Source organism: Epinephelus lanceolatus, chromosome 2 (genome assembly GCF_041903045.1).
Source record: "Epinephelus lanceolatus isolate andai-2023 chromosome 2, ASM4190304v1, whole genome shotgun sequence".
Classification (NCBI taxonomy): domain Eukaryota; kingdom Metazoa; phylum Chordata; class Actinopteri; order Perciformes; family Serranidae; genus Epinephelus; species Epinephelus lanceolatus.
Window position 1 is genome coordinate 26,993,351 of NC_135735.1, and position 17,248 is coordinate 27,010,598.

A 17,248-nucleotide genomic window follows, 5' to 3' on the forward strand; every position below is an offset into this window, starting at 1 on the left:
TATTACGCACACCCAAAGTTAGCAGCTACCTGCTGTCACCTTCACCTTACTGAGATGATTTTGCTGGAGCAATATGGACAAAATTATCTGCAGCAATCAAAGTTCTCTGCTCTGGGCTGTTTTAGTTTTGAAAACATAGTTATATGTAGACATTTATATGTTTATGGAAAATATTCATGCACATTTTTACCTGTCATGTAGCAGGAATATGGCTGTGTATGTTCATATACATGGACATACACATCTGTAAGGAGCACAGTATTTTTTGTTGATAATGTAGAGTTAATCCTCTGTTTACACCGTGGCTCAGAGAAGTGTCTGCTCAGTAATGAAAACGCACTGCAATCAATATACAATAATCATATTATCATTTCAATTTTTCAGGCTAATTTGGCAATCACATTCTCTGCACCTCAGCTCTCTTACGAGCACAGCTGGCCAGTAGCCCACAGCCAGGCCATGTTTCCATATACGACACACAGCCGTTTATGGGCTTAATGAATGATTGAATTAATTAATTATTAGAGTAATTTTTGGTATAGGTTTATTTAATAAATAGTTTAATTTAAAACCAATACAGAAGCTACATAAGATATGGAGTTAAAAACGTATTTGTCCTTAAAATAAGCTGGTTTATTTTCATAAGAGTGTCGTTGTGTTTCTAGTAAAACCATGTGATAAAAATCATTGTGGCATGTCTTAAGTAACCTTACAGTGAACATGTCATAAATGAATAAAAATAATATGCAGGGTCTTCTGATTCTTAATTAGTCTACAAAAGTTCTGCTCAGTCATGATCATGGTGATTAGCACTGCCCCTTCACAGCAAGAGGGGTCCTGGTTGGATCCCAGGAGGGAGCCCTTCTGTGCGGAGTTTGCATGTTCTCCCTGTGTCAGCATGGGTTTTCTCCAGGTACTCCAGCTTCCTCCCACAGTCCAAAGACATGCAGGTTAATTGGTGACTCTAAATTGCCCACAGGTGTGAATGTGAGTAAAAAAATAAAAAAAAAAAGGTGTGAATGTGAGTGTGAATGGTTGTCTGTCTCTATGTGTCAGCCCTGTGATAGTCTGGCGACCTGTCCAGGCTGGGATAGGCTCCAGCCTGTGATTTATTTATAAGGACTTCTAAAATTAACAGCTGAAAGTGTTTGACTGGAGTAAGATCGCAGAGACAGGGAGGGGGAACGTCGTGGAGAAGAAACCTCTCAATGCCATTTTCTCGTTTTTCTCTCACAGTGGCAGCTCCAGACTTATTGGACCCTAAATCCGCCACTCACAACACCAAGCCCCGCCTCTCCTTCTCCACAAAGCCAATCACACTGACTCCCCGGGAGGAGAGTGAGGTGAGAGAGAAAAGAGCCAAGTCCAGATTTTAAAAGTAACTCTTTAAATCTATTTTTCCACAAGCTGGTTTTTCCACAGTGGTTGTTTCAGGAGACCTCCTGTATGTATGTGGGTTGATTGCTCAGTTGTAGTGTTTACGTAGGTGGTTGCCACAGTGATGAAATGGAAGACGGTGTCAGCCATCTTTCTTTTGGTGGTTCTGTACCTGGTGATTGGAGCAGCAGTCTTCAGATCCCTGGAGCAGCCTCATGAGAGGTAGGCAGGTTAAATTAATCACTTCCTGTCTGTCTGCCTCACGACCATGAAAGCCATCTATCCATCATCTATTTATCCAGTCATCCATTTATCAGTCCCTCCTCTGTTTCCTCTGAGACATTTCTTCATTGCCCCTGTAACCAGCATGTTTTTAGCTCAGTGTGAGGCAATGTGGACGATTTATTATTATATCATTATTGACCACTTTTAAATCTTTATTTTATTGTGAAAATATTGAGAATCTTGTCTTTATTTAGGTTTTTAAGTGTAAATTGATTTGATTTTTAATTGCAATTTTTCACTTCTAAATCTAAAAACCCTTTGACAAAGGTACACAGTTACTAAATGACAATGATTTGTCTAAATACTTTATAAGGAAAAATATTAGTCCACGTGCTGCTGGATTGTGGAGTCAAAAGTATTATAGCCTTCTCTGAATGTATAAAAATGTTTAATGTAAAAATATATTCAAATGTGTGAATGTAAAAATGTTTTCATCAATTAAAATGTTTAAATGTGTAAAAAATATGTGAACAAATAGATTTAATCTTTGAATCCATGAGGCCCTGTGTCCACACAGCGTTTTTCTTTAGCAGAAAAGTGCTGGCAGGGCGCTGGGGAGCACTTCATCCCAGCATGTCATTAAAAAAGTGCTAGTAGCACTTTTTTAATGACATGCTGCGCGTGGGTTTTGTTTCTAAGACAATATCTTGAGGCTAACATTAGCCAGGTAGCTAATGCTATATTAACAGAGGGTTGACCACACAGTCAACTTCAAACTTACAAACCGAACAGTGATAACCAAACACATGCAGTTTAACTAAAACAGCTCAAACTAAAATGAAACTTAAAGGATAACTTTGGTATTTTTCAACCTGGGCTCTATTTCCCCATGTGTATGTGTACGTGTGATTCATAGGTACAACTCGTTCTAAAACTGGTTCAGTATTGAGGGAGGCGGATGCAACCGGGAGTCGCGAAACGAGCCAAAACGGTAACAGGGGCAAATGCGTCTCGTATAAGTTTGCGCATTAAAAGTGCTTTTTTTGGCCACTGACCGGTTCAGATCGCCAGTGCTATCTCTGTAAATAGCATACTAAGTGTTTCCCTTACCTCTGGGCTGTGTGACGTCATCTCGTGAGAGCTTTGCTCCGCTGTGTCTGTAGCTCTCTCTACTCGTGGGACAGCCGTTTTCTCGAAGAAGAGGTGTTTTGGGATTGGATGTCTTCTCTTCTTCGGCTGGCAGTAGTCATCTTGGGAGAAGTGAGCACTGCAGACCTGATGGTCTGCAAGGCGCAGTGTCTTGACAGGAGTGTTAGCATCCATTTGTAGCACAACTAGCCACAGCTTTAGCGTCTCGCTGTCCGACAAAGGCAGCCTATGAAAGCTGTACGGGGTGTTGTGCGACATCCTGTTCTTGCAATTCGGAAAAGTAAAAAACAATTTTTTTTTCAATGGATGCAGTAAAACTCTCAACTGTACTCCAGGACAACCAGCGCCACTCTGAGCGGCGCTCAGCATGGCACCTCTGTTCCTCTGCTCTCGTGAGATGACATCACAGCCCAGAGGTAGTATGCTATCTACAGAGATAGCACTGGTGATCTGAATCGGTCAGTGGTGAAAAAAAGCACTTTTAATGCGCAAACTTAAACGGGATGCATTTGCCCCCGTTACCCTTTTAGCTCGTTTCGCGGCTCAATACTGAACCAATTTTAGAACGAGTTGTACCTATGAATCATACGCACACATACACATGGGGAAATAGAGCCCAGGTTGAAAAATACCGAAGTTATCCTTTAACTATCTCTTTAAAACCAGACCAATATTAAGGTTCTCTTTTGAAAGTGCTTATGTTTGGGAAGTACTGAGCATTCCACTGGATAAATGATACTTGGATTTTACTGCACAGGATTTGTCAGAGTTTATGAATACGTAAATATGTTTTCCGTGGAGGCATGTGAGAAAAACAATGTTTTCTTGAAGAACTGTAGATAACACAAAATAATTTATTGATTCACAAATGGCCCTTTTTGGGGGGAAGTATTCATTTAAGTAATACCACTGTAGTAGAAAAAACAAACATTGAACTCCACTGCAGTATAGACGTGAACCTGCTAGTTTGCTTTCACTGAATGTCTTAAAGCCAAAATTTAAACTTTCACACGTCTAGTACTTTTCACACAATTTAAACAAAATCAGCACTTTTTAGTGAAGGAGAATTTTCTGTACAGCCATCAATTATTGACACTAACAGTTTTGAAATATGAGCTTTGAGAAGGGCGGACTGTATCACAGTTAAGCCTCACATACTTCATCTCCTTTCTCTCTCCTAGCGCCCAGCGTTTGGCCATCCTGTCCCAGAAGCTGGAGTTCCTGTCCAGACACTCCTGTGTCAACCAGACCCAGCTGGAGGAGCTGGTTAAGGTGAGCCTTACTTCATATCCATGGGTGGATTATGAGACAATGGGCCCCTGGGCACAGACATGCAAAGGGCCCCACCACCTCTCATACACAGGAGGAAGATACTCAGACTCGGTGGTAGTTTTGCATCTCTTTGTCATCATTTTGTGTCTCCTTGTGGTTGTTTTGTGTTTTTTGACGTCATTTATGTCTCTTTTGAGTGGTTTTGTGTCTTAGTGCAGTGGTTCCCAACTGTTGGCTCAGTCCAAAAGTGGGTCACGGGTTCATTCTGAATGCAAGTGACTCACAAACATGTCAAGTTTTTAAAAAACACACTTTATTTTTAAGTACAGTGAATTTCCAGCACAGAGCTTTTATTCTGAAGTGCCACGTCCTCCTGTAGAGTGAGTGAATAATGGACAGCTACTTGACAGAGACAGAAAACTAGCTTGACAATATGGCCAAATGCAAGTATGACACTGAATGTATTAAACTGCATGGACTTTGAACTAATGACCAAGAAGAAATCTGGACCCTTTGGCTGGACCAGCTGGGAACCACTATATTAGTGGTTGTGTTGCCCATTTTTGTGGTTATTTTTTGTGTCTTTTTGTGGTTCCTTTGCATCGCTTTGTGGTTATTTTGACATTTTGAATCAGCACACTAAGCACAAACTACACACTGAGAGTATAAATGAAACACACTTGCTTTTTCTCTTACAGGGCACAGCAGTTTGCCATATGGTTTTGTCATACATGTAGTAAACACTTATACACACAGGTATCCAAATGTGTAAAGTATAGATGTTTATTCCAACATAACACACTATCAATACAAATAATGTAAGTAAACTCTATCTAAAAGAGTTTTTCACATGTTATCAGTATGAAAAGGTAATTAGCAAAATGGCGTAGCAATGTAGAGATCAATGCTCACAGTTTTGCTAGAAGTTTGTTATCAAACTGCAAACTGAGTGTGAAGCAGAGAACGTGCATTCTGTGCAGCACGCTTGGTACGTGCGTTGGCTGCAAATGTTATGTAATGGATTCAGAGACAGTGCTTTAATAATTACTGTAAGTGTATAAGCACTCAGGAAAAACTTTGATGTGTGTAGTGTACTCAGTTGTAATCGAGCTCAGTGACAGTGCTTTCAGCACCATGGACAGCTCATGCTGCTTCACAGAAGTAGAAGGAAGAAATGTGGCTGTCTTGGTTTTTGTTAGTCCGGTCCTGCTCCCATTCCTGAACTATAAAACCCTTCAGGGACTCCTGCATTCACCTTAATGCACTCTCTTTGACAGCACCCGATTTTCACCTCGCACACAGTCATCTTAAGTTTTAAATATTTTCATCTTTAATTCATGAGACAGGCAGGCACACAAACACACATTCCTGCCTGCACCGCCAGAAGAAACACAAGGCTCCAAAGCACCTGCTTAAATGTTTCATAATAATGTTATTTACTGCAGCAAGAAAGTTACAATGTGTGTGTTTTAACCAGAATTTGAGAGTGTCTGCTGGCTTTGATAACTGTTAATCTGAGCACAAATCTCTCTTCCCCCCTCCAGCAAGTTGTGTCTGCTATCCGCTCAGGAGTGAACCCTGCAGGGACACTGACCAACCACAGCAGCCTGTGGGACCTGAGCTCTGCCTTCTTCTTCGCTGGGACTGTCATCACCACCATCGGTAGGACACACACACACTAAAAGTTTGCAGCTTTAACATTGCACTTGATAAGAGCGTGGATGTGAATGACATACCACATTTGGCTGTCATAGTAAGATCCTGTGATTTGACTCTGAAGGAGGTGCTCTGCTGCCTACAACCAATGCTCAAACATAGACGTCGAGGATATAGCCAAAGTTTTTATGAAGCAATTTGAGGAGCATTTGAGGATTGACATTATATCGATATGGCACACTGATTAACAAGAACATCAAAAAATGTCACTTCATATCAAAAGGGTGCCGACCCCTGATTTAGACCATCATAAGTACAGGCAAATTAGATTTTCTGGTGTGAATGTTTATTTGTCTGATGTGTCATCCTCCTAATTATGTTTAATGACATAAATTCAAATAATTTCAAGTCATTTCAGGTTAGTAAATGTTTATGTATGCACACACTCCTCAGAATAAACCTGTAATGGCCACTTATGTAACCTGCTGCTGTGAGAAGTGGAGCGGTCACTGACTCTGTGTCTCCTTCCTGGATATAATCAAACTAGTACTCAGTTATGTTTCCATTCATTTACAGTGTGTGCATGATTTGATTATAAAAGTTATGTAACACATATAAACACAAGCAGACAAACAGTGTTTCATCTCACCTGTTGCTTTGTTATATTCGAGTATGTGATCACATGGCTTACTCTGCTGTGGACACTGAATTATTAATCGGTAGTTTCATTAACTACGATGAGTGTTTTCACTGTTGTGCGGGTATAAAATGATGATATATATGTTCTCAGTCTCATACGTGTAGATTTTGGGGGTGAGAGTTGGACACGTCCCTCTCAATATTTAGAATATATGCTTTGTCCCCCAATATAAGAGCATGAAAGTAGCAGCACCATAAGTTGATGTGACAAAAGGAGCAAATTGGTGCATAAAGCTGGAAATTAAGTGTTTAATGCTCAACTTTTTCTGGCAGAGGACCCCCAACCCTGTTTCATATGCCTCCTCTCTGTCACTGAAACAAAATCTACACCCTTGCTCAGTCTGCTCTTTCTTTCTGTCCTCTCTGCAGGTTTTGGGAACATCTCTCCCCACACAGAATGTGGAAGGATCTTCTGTATCATCTATGCGTTGCTGGGGATACCTCTGTTCGGCTTCCTGTTGGCTGGTGTAGGAGATCAGTTCGGCACCATATTCGGCAAGGGTATCGCCAGAGTGGAGAAAATGTTTGTGGTGAGTCTGGAGTAACATACAAACACGTAGGGTGAACAGACGCACAGATACTTCACCTCACAGGAGAAGTCATATAAGTTTATAGTCTGCAGGCGGAGAGTCTGTATAAGCTCCCCTGAATAATTTACATCAAAGCACTCTGGACAGTTTCCTCACCCACGCTAGCTTTTAGCTTTTAGCTTTTATATTTACAAAAGGCAGACATCTGATTTAACTACCAGGTTATGTACTGATCCTGCTCAATTTTCTGGTGGGAAATCAATTGAGTTCAGTTGTTTATTAGATAAATCAATTCAGTTCAAGCCATGAAAAAAACACCTGCTACAAAACGCAAAAAAACCCATTGTAACCCACCTGTTTTCACTTGCTTTTAATTCAGTCTAAGGCTGCTCTGTGGCTTTTGTAACGTCTCCCCTTAAATAATTTCTAATGTCCTCTCACTGTTTTTTAAAAATCTGTTGTCGTCTTTAAAGCTGGTTGTAAAGCCACACAACAGTAGGCTGGTCTTTAACCAGCTGACGTCAGGACTCAAACAGAGCGTATAAAGTCTCTCAGTCTTGGGTCCAAACTCGATGATGCTGTTGTTGAACGATGCATTTTCAGGTTGATTTATTTATTTGTCAAACTGTCTGAATCTTTCGTTAAAGACAGTATTACGAAGATGAGATGGATCAGGCTAAAAGTGAGGCCCCAGTATTAACGCGTTGTAACGAGCCTCCAGATCCTAATAAGAGAGACAAAGTTTGTTTTTAAGTTCTTAAAGCTGAAGCTGCTGTGATTACTTTGCTTACTAGTCTTACTAATCATTCAGAATGATTTGCTCCTCGAGCCGCTCTCAGGGCACCCGAGGGACTCTGTAATGAATATTATGATTATGGCTGAGGACAGAGGACAAAAGTTCATTGTGTAAGTGTGTGTTTGTGTGCATGTTTGTCAAAGCCTTATTGCTGTGTGCTCAGACCATGTGGCATGGCAGAATTATCCTCACTGAATACTGTAAATGTGTTTTCTTTTCTACTGCACCCAGGGGACCAATTTGTGGAATAATGCTATTACTGCCTGCAGCATCTGTCTGTTTTACCATTTCGCTTCAAAAACAGTTGTCGGTCGTTCTTCCACTTTGGGCCAGACTGAAATATCTCAATGACTATTGGATGGATTGCTTTAGAATTTGTGCAAACGTTCATGCTCCTGAGAGGATTAATACTACTGATTTTGGTGATACTCTGATGTTTTCTTTATGTTTTGAGTTAAATGTGTGAACAATTATTGAATGAAAATTTGGCACAAGTCCATCTTAGGATGAACTTGATTATAATCACTTTGGTGAGCCTCTTGACTTTTCATTTAGCGCCCTTTAGCGCAGTGATTTGATTATCAGATCAAATAGCAAAACTCGTGACATTCACATCTTCCAGCTGTACTTTGTCTTTAATGCTAAATAGCAAATGTTAGCATGCTAACACGCTAAAGCAGGATGGTGAAAATGTTAAACATTATACCTGCTAAACATAAGTATGTTAGCATTGTAAGTTAGTATTCTGATATTAGCAATCCTCACAGAGCCGCTAGCATGACTGTAAACTCTTGGACCCACACACGCCACATCTCTTACCATCTGGAAAATGTGGGTGCTGCTCTTGTGCCAGGTTGAGGGAGTTCCAGGGGTCCTCAGAAACATGAGGAATAGTTTATTTCCACAATTCAATTCATTATAGAAGTGAGCCTGATGTGAGTAAGAGTTGTAAGAGTGACTATTCTGATCAAAGGTTTCACTTCCTCCACAGTCATCTCCTAAATTATAGTTGACAATGACAATTTATCATATCTAACAACCAAAATCTTTTCAGGTGGATGTGCCTGAAGCAAAATTTTATCAAGTGGAGTCAAATGGATCTAATGTGCATCAATTTAGGGGTTCTTGACATGAAAAAGGTTGAGTACCATAGGAATGACCCCGGCAAGGGACGTATTTTGGCATAAAAATATATATTGGATCTGGTTTCTCTATGCCAAAGAGGCAAATAATTAGGCTTTACAGTACAGCTTTGTCCCACTCACATCCTAAGATCTTTAACAAATGATAAACACTGAGGACAAAAGCTTCATGTACGTTTGCAATGATGGCAAACAGACCAAACAGATCAGATCTCTATAGAAGTTGTAAATGTGCCTGTTGCATCATATTACTCATTTCATCTTCCCCTCTCTGTCTCCTGCAGCACTGGAACATCACTCAGACAAAGATCCGGGTCATCTCCACCCTTCTGTTTGTGCTGTTCGGCTGCCTGCTGTTTGTGGCGCTCCCAGCAGCCATCTTTAAACACATCGAGGGCTGGTCTGCGCTGGAGTCCCTGTACTTTGTGGTCATCACCCTGACCACCATAGGATTTGGAGACTTTGTGGCAGGTACAAACACAAAGCCGGTGATTGAATGTGAGCACAGACGGACATGTTAAACTTGTTTGTCTCTCTGCGTCATGCCTGTACGTCTCACCCAGTCACTGTCTCTGTCTCCGTGTGTATAGGTGGCTCAGAAATAGAGTACTTGGATTACTATAAACCAGTTGTATGGTTCTGGATTCTGGTGGGACTTGCCTACTTTGCTGCCATCCTCAGCATGATAGGAGACTGGTTCAGAGTCATCTCCAAGAGGACGAAAGAAGAGGTATGAGACTCCTTCATTCATCGCCTCCTTCATATTTTCTTTTGCAACTTCCTTTTGTCACTTGTTGCTTTTTCTCCCGACCTGTTAATCTATCAGTGCAAACGTTTCCACCCTCTCTGTCTCTTTAAGTACAGTGACACACAGGTTATTCCTCCTACCCAGTTACAGTGCCATGCCTCTGCCTCAACTTTTGCCCTCAGCTTAACTTCATTTCAATGATAAGACTGTTTTCTAATCCAATCCACCGTCTGCCGCCCAAACACATAAACACTTAAGTCTTATGCCATTACCATGAGCATCTCCAGAGGGAGCGTGAGAAAGAGGTCCTTTGGATGATGTGTGATGATGTCCCTATCAGAAAATCTATCTAGGAGTGTGTGTGCTCTGAATATAGCACAGGTTATGCAAATACACTGTTTCCAGGGGGGAACATCTGTGAGTTTTCACAGGGACTCTTAATTGAAACTCTGGCAGAATAATACAGGTGATACTTTCCTTGTAAGTAGAGTTCACAGGTGTTTGTGTTTTAGTGAGAGGTGAGTGTGAATAAAGATTCAGTCACAGTTCTTAACTAAGAAACACTTTCTCATAGAAGAGCTTCAGGGAACAAGGTTTGACAAGAACAGGCTGACATGACATGGTGTGCCCATTAGTTAAACATAATTAGCTGAGTGATATTGGTTTGCAACTGCTCAGTGATGGTGTATGATGCATTGTATGTGTGTGTGTGTGTGTGTGTGTGTGTGTTCATCAGTGCTCCCCATGCGTTCTCATGCTGAAGTCCTGCTGTGATACCTCATCATCTTACTGGCCTGTAAAAGTGTGTGTGTGTGTGTGTGTGTGTGTGTCGTTATCATGAGGCAGAACTAGAGGCAATATTTGAAGTGTGTTTTCATCACACCGAGTCCTTTGTTGCCCTGAGGTGAGACCTGAATGGCTGCTGTCCCATTTTAATGAGATGTAGACCTAAAACTGAAGCATGTGTCCCATTAAGTAATTTAATTATCCTGGTCAACAGGTTTCTTGCTTCAGCTCTTCCTTTCTGTGTGTCCGTCTGCCTTTTTCTTTTTTGTCCCCGTGCTCATCTGCTAGTGGTTTGTCAGCCTGCTGTTATTGTGGTTTTTAGAGGAAGACGTGGATTTACTTGCTGTTTCATTAAGAATTAAATCAGAAGCAATACCGGGAAACCTGACTGTATTCATTAGTAGTAACTGGTCTGTCATCGTGCCTTTAGGTGTCTTTATACTGTTTTTAACATTTGTAGAAAAGGTACAAACCATACTGTACAGTTCGCCTTCAGCTGTTCTCTCCTGTTACCTGTACTTAAAATGTCAGGGGTAAAAACATTTAGTGATAACACAGATCGTTTTTATTGAGGCGTTTCATAGCCTTGCGTCACAGTTGTTAAACTGAGTAAAAAACAATGCAATGTAGGGAGTAAAACTGTTTTCACTGAGTGAGGTGTTTCATTCATTTAGATTCAGTGTGACAGCACACTCAGTTCCTGGAGAATATAGAGTTGTCTACCTAAGGTCATTTTTAATAATCAAATATTTCAGTTTTCAGATGATTAATAAGCATCAGTGAGCTCTCTTCAACATAATGAACATCTCTGCTGTACATACTAATGCTATTTTGTTTTTGTTTTAAGGTGTACTCAGTTGTGTGTGAGTGTGAGTGTGTGTCACATTTTCCATGGCTGATTAATACTCTGTGCAGTCCTGTCTAGTTGCAGATACATTGTTTCAATGTAATTGAGTTGACTTCCTGGTCAGTGATGTCCTCACTCCCCGTTTCTCTCTCGCTCGATATTTTCTCTTTCAAACAAAAAAATGTCACAAACTGGCTCACTGAATGTGACAAGCAGGGAGTCCACACAAAATATTAACTTGAAACAACCATAGTTTATCAAACTATGACTAACTCAAGTGAACAATGGAGAGTGTAGATCAGTAAAGTCAGTAATGAAAGCATGGATCATGCATGGATGTGTCAGGTGTGCTGAGGAGGTGTTAAATGTTCAAAACCAAAAAGGCAGTGATGCAGGGTACATGTCTGCTGCAGCAAAGGAGAGCAAGTTAACACATGGGGCAGCTTTCATAGCTGGCAAGGCCTCTGTGAGCTTAATCAAGCCAATGATCCCCCCATGTTAGCAGCACCATGATGCAAACACACAAGGCCCCTCAGCAGCTAACCCAGAGTACTTATCATCTTTCATAGTGAGGATACTCATCATTTTACACGCACAACGATCACTTTAGATCACTGGACACAGATCACTGTGCTGAGTAACTGTTGGAGCTTTTTAAACATGACAAACTATAAAGTGTCGCAACTGCTGTTAAGCTGTCAGGAGCACACCAGGTCTCCCTTACCTGATGCTGAAGTTGTCGGGGCACACGGTGGTCTATCTTTAATCTGATGTTAACAGTACTGTGGTCTTTGCCTTATATAGCCCATTCTTCCTGTTGATCACTGTCTTTACAATCCCTGTTTTATTTCATTTCATGTTACTGACAGTGTCATGAAAACAGGAATTATTTGCTCAGCAGTGTGTAAGACAGATTCAAGAATCCAACCTGCCATCCATGTGTATCCTCTGTGCTCTCTACTTACTTCACTCTCTGTGCCTGTCATTGCAGGTAGGAGAGATCCGAGCTCATGCTGCAGAGTGGACGGCCAACGTCTCAGCAGAGTTCAAAGAAACACGGCGACGTGTTAGTGTTGAGATCTACGATAAGTTCCAGCGTGCCACCTCGATTAAACGCAAATTGTCCTCTGACTTGGGATCCAGTCCTGGCCCTGAGCTCACTCTGCCGAAGAGGACCGTGTTGGTCAATTTCAACGATGAACGAGACAGAAATGAGAGGGAGGCTGGGCAGCAGGGCCTTGTGACACCTCCGGCTAGAAATGGCGGTTTGCTCATCAACGGTTTGGACCCAGAGAGAGGAGACAACTCAGTCACTGAACACCTCAAGTAGAAAGAAGACAATCAACACCTCTCAAGATCTTTCCAGTCATCATCATAGGAGGCATCAGTGCTGAGAATTAAGTTTTTTATTCACAAAGGAAATAATAATGAGAACATGGTACTTTGTGACCCCAGCAGGGACACCATCACCCTGCAGGGATGTAAGCCTTGTTAAAAAATACCTTGGATTTTTGACAACGGGACACTTGTCACCACCCTCACCCCACCAGTGAAACAAAGAGCAAGAAGAAGAACATCCAGAATATGAACTGTTCTTGTTGAAAAAATGTATTTACTGGGTGTCTGTCAACTAAACCTCACTCAGATCTTGGAGTAAAGCAAAGTCATCCATAGATGAAGATTCAGGATCGGATAAACCTGTAATGAAGGTCAAAGGAAATTGACATTTCCACACACTGCATACATAAAATTACAACTTTTGGTGACCTAATATGCTCATAGTGCCTGTCTGTGTTTGCAGCACCCCTGTATTTTACATTTTAGACAATTTATGATACATTTTATGACACAGCTTTACAACTTATGAACAGTTTTCTTTTAATTTAATTTTCTTTCTTGATTAGACAGTTGATAGTATAGAGGCAGACAAGAGCCATGGGGGGCTGTAGAGAAAGAGGGGGGTATGGCATGTAAGAGAGGTCCTCGGCTGTGATCAAACCTTGGACAGTGCAGTTATATGGTGTGTGGCTTTACCCCTCAGCCGTGTTTTTAAGAAAGACATCACTGTCTGCCTTTTGAATGCAGAATGACACTGACAATCACAGAAGACTGTTAACTGAAACAATAAATGACATGTAAGAGATGATACCTGTATGGTTTACAGATCCTCGTACTCAATGGTTCCATCAAATTAGCACCCACGGATGTTGTAACGTACTTAATGTTAAGTTACATAGGTAGGTTTTGGAAAGTAGTTACATAGGTAATGGTTAGGAAAAGAAACATGGTGATGGCTGAGCCTAATTTAAAACAATTTTGACTTGGTTTCACTTGGGACACAAACACTGCTCTCCTGGGGGAAAGTCCTGTGTTGTTTGACCACATCCACCATCCCAACCTGCATCCTTACACAGAATTTTTGTCTTTAAATGACTTCCTTCTTTACTCCCGTGAGCACATTAGTCACGTCATTGCAGCATTGACGATTACGTTGGTTTAAAAGATGATTTTTTTTCGGCTTTTTGCCTTTATTAGATAAGACAGTCTAGGTGCGAAGGGGGAGAGAGGGGAGATGGCATGCAGCAGGGGGACGCAGGCTGGAATCGAGCCTGCATGTGTGCCGCTGTAGCAAGGACATTGCCTTCGTATATGGGACACCTACTCTACCCACTAAGCACCCCGATTATATGGGTTTTAGATGAATTACTGGCTTGTGATTACGTGGGTTATATACAAATTGTGGCGCAGTACTTTTCGTAGGAATACATACAAAGAGTGCATGACAACAGCCTGACATGGAGGGATGTGATATCAGATTTGTAAAAATTACAGAAGATGATGAACTTCAAGATGGAGGCCTTTGAAGCAGAGAGGTGGATTTTATGCTACATGACTGTTAAGAATGTAAAGACGTTGAGATGGTGAGATATGATTGTTGTTTGAACTACATGAGATGAAGCAGTGTGCTACTGAACTACAAAGATGGAGGACTGTGATGTGCATCAATATGCAAACTCTGAACAAAGTGAATCTCTACATTGAGCTCATATTCAAGACATATTTATCTGATTTCCAACCTGGGAGAAGTTGATAACTCACTAGAGAGAAATTTCACTCATAATCAACTGAATGTATTCTGGAATCTAGAGGGTTTCTTTCTGGTTTCGTGATGCCCATTTTAGAGAGTAACTTAAAGATAGACTATGCAGGACTTTCCTAAAAAAGTGTATGAACTCACACAGAAGCGATCCCTCTCAGTCATCACTCATGACCCACTACAGGAGTGTGGCGGTGTGTTTTTATGCCCACTGCCTGTACTTTCCTTATTTTCTTCTTACCTTCTGTGTTAGGAAAACTTATGGCCGTGTTCTCCCATAGCACTCGGGTGCAGCTGGGGCTTTGTAAACAGGTAACAACCAGGCATACAGGGCACAGCCCCCCTCAATATCAACAACATGTGCATTGGTAACATGAAATTAGCAGGATGCACCAGGATGCTGGAAATTTAGTGTTTGATGTATCATATGTCTCTACCTTGTCTTTAAACAGGAGGATGTGTAGCTTCTGATCAGAGCCAATGATTTAAAGAGTTTGACCAATGTAGTTTCCAGTCATGTTGGTCCTACAGTCCTGTTTTTGGACTGTAGTTAAGTCTTTACTCTAAGTTTCTTTAGATTTTTTTATTATGTCTTCATCACATCATTTTGGTTTCGAATGCCACCAACTTTTCTTATTTTTACAGAAGAGGAATGAGTGTGTCAGTCTGACTCTGGATGTACAAAGAAATTGTGCTGAATGTCATTTTATGAGGAGATGTGTCAAACCATTGCTGTGCCTTAAACTCTTTACTCTGCCAAGCACAACACACTGTGAGGTGGACAACTGATGTAACAAGTGTTCATGCTTATTCATGTGTTATCAGTGACAATGTTGTTTACTTACACTGCTGAAAACTCAGTGTGCTGGTGTTTATCCTGTTCAACAAACTTAAGTTAGCTGTCCCACTGGCCTGGCTGTATTTTCTATAGTAATATAATTTATATGGCTCAGTGGATTAAATAAGAAAACTTGATTCTAGGTTCGACTGTTTTATCTGTTTTAGTGGCTGAGGGCTCATGTTCACATATTCTGTTTCCATTTACTCTCTGCTGACAAACCTGAAGCTGCTATTCTCTAGTAGCACAATGAGGTGTGACGTATATTCGTTTTACAGATTTCATGTCTATTTACTTCCTGTCAGCTCTACAGTAATGTAACATTTGCCTCCGACCTTAGTGAACATGGTGCTTCTTCCTCCCTAAATTAGTTATTTCACTTTTCTTAGTTAGCTTGTACATATTGTACATGTTGATCACATTTACCGTTTTGTTTGTATATATTGTTATTGGTTATTTTGATAATAATGTTTTTAAATAAAGCGGTTACCCAGTTAGCAAGGTTAACTGGCTACTAAAATGAAGAGAGCATCATTAAGTTTATTAGGTGGGCAGTCAACTCTGTAGAGCTTTGGTGCTCGCTTTTGCGAAACAGAGTACGTCCATAAATTTAAATTGTGCAGAGTGTAAAAAAGAGCCATAGCAGCCTAATGTTAGCTTAACTCCAAAAATCGGGCTAGGTTTGTTACTCTGAATGACTGACGTAACGGTTACCTTCTCAGACACTGAGATGATTATCAAGATGATCAAAATCACTTTACAAAAACAAACAGTAAATATGTTATTGAAATACTAATTGACTGACATACAACGTCTTGCAAAAGCCAGCAGTAAACTCCATAAAGCTGACCGCCCAGCGTTTAGGCAATGGTTTTATTTTACACACGGTGCTTTAAAGAGCTGAAAAAAAAAAAAAGATTGACTGACGTACACTGTCTTGAGAGAGCGAACAGTAAAGCTCCACAGGACAGAGTTTATCTAAGTTAAGGATGAAATAGAACAGTGATCACTAAGGTTAGAGGTGAAGATAACTTTACTGTAGAGTTGACAAGAAGTAAACAGACATTATGTTCGTAAAAGGTATACATCACACCATATTGTGCAAGTAGAGAATAATGTAACGCAATGAATTCCTTCTCTGTGTGATGCTGGCAAATGAAATGTATCTCAACTCTATGGATGGATAACGCCATCCCAGCCTTAGGTGTCACCGTGGATGCATAATGCCCACCCTCCAGTTCCCCCCAAGGTTAACGCCATTAGCTCAGTCAGCACTGTTGCCGTTGTTTGCACTGTTTGTGCTGTTACCAGCGTCAGCTGCTAGTCGCTGGCTCAGCCACATCCATGTTGAAAGCCATGTGCAAACAATCGTGGACTCGGAATCATAGATATAATCTGAATGTCATTTACAGCTCCTTTAAGAGTACGAGTGGAAACATCATTCCTTTGTGTTTACATCGTTGATGGTTTGAGTTACAGATGTGAATTTGCACATTGACATGTCAGTATATTGATTTTACACAATATAAATTCAGTTTGACTGCACAGCTTTCACTCCCTCTCTCGGTCTGTCTCTCACATAATCACACAATGAGGGTTATCTTCCATTTGCGTACGCCTGCCGTTGAAAATGCACTTTGATTTAAAAGCCTTTGAACAAAACAACATGCCATCCACTCCATCCAATCTTAAGGCGTTGATTTAGTTGTTGGTATGGCATCAACAACAACTACACGGTTTAACACACAAACCTTTCTCTCTAATGATCTAAGCAAGAGAATTTAACCCTCAGAGTGTTACCCATATACACAAGGACTATGTATCATGTTATATCTGATGGCTAGACCAGGTCGACAACTTAACGAAATGAGTCATGATGAGAATTTACAAAGAGGGTTTTGAAGCAATGTAGTGGATATAATGACAAAGAAAACTAGAAATATGTCTGTGGTGCAGCTTGTAGTTTGGTACCAACAATACACTGAGAACAGCAGGTAAAAATCACAATGAATCAGAAAACTTGCTGTAAGAATTCAGTACAGATTCAATTATTTGATCTTTTTCCAGAGAGAAATTGCGCTTTACT

At 40.8% G+C, this 17,248-nt stretch overlaps 1 protein-coding gene across 1 annotated transcript; it reads left to right on the forward strand.

Moving 5' to 3' along the window:
- Positions 1-208: 208 nt before the first annotated feature.
- Positions 209-13,024, forward strand: LOC117260159 (potassium channel subfamily K member 2-like). Its single transcript, XM_078162809.1, has 9 exons — positions 209-216; positions 1,163-1,343; positions 1,487-1,599; positions 3,933-4,023; positions 5,568-5,685; positions 6,748-6,908; positions 9,131-9,317; positions 9,437-9,576; positions 12,219-13,024. The coding sequence occupies exons 1-9, from the start codon at positions 209-211 to the stop codon at positions 12,555-12,557; spliced, it is 1,338 nt and encodes a 445-aa protein (XP_078018935.1). The 3' UTR covers positions 12,558-13,024.
- Positions 13,025-17,248: the final 4,224 nt, after the last annotated feature.

What these genes read in the sequence shown, in the direction of transcription:
- LOC117260159 (XM_078162809.1), top strand. An exon ending in ATTTGGAGACTTTGTGGCAG is followed by an intron (nt 9,318 to 9,436) that starts GTACAAACACAA and finishes CCGTGTGTATAG; the next exon opens with GTGGCTCAGAAATAGAGTAC. An exon ending in CCAAGAGGACGAAAGAAGAG is followed by an intron (nt 9,577 to 12,218) that starts GTATGAGACTCC and finishes CTGTCATTGCAG; the next exon opens with GTAGGAGAGATCCGAGCTCA.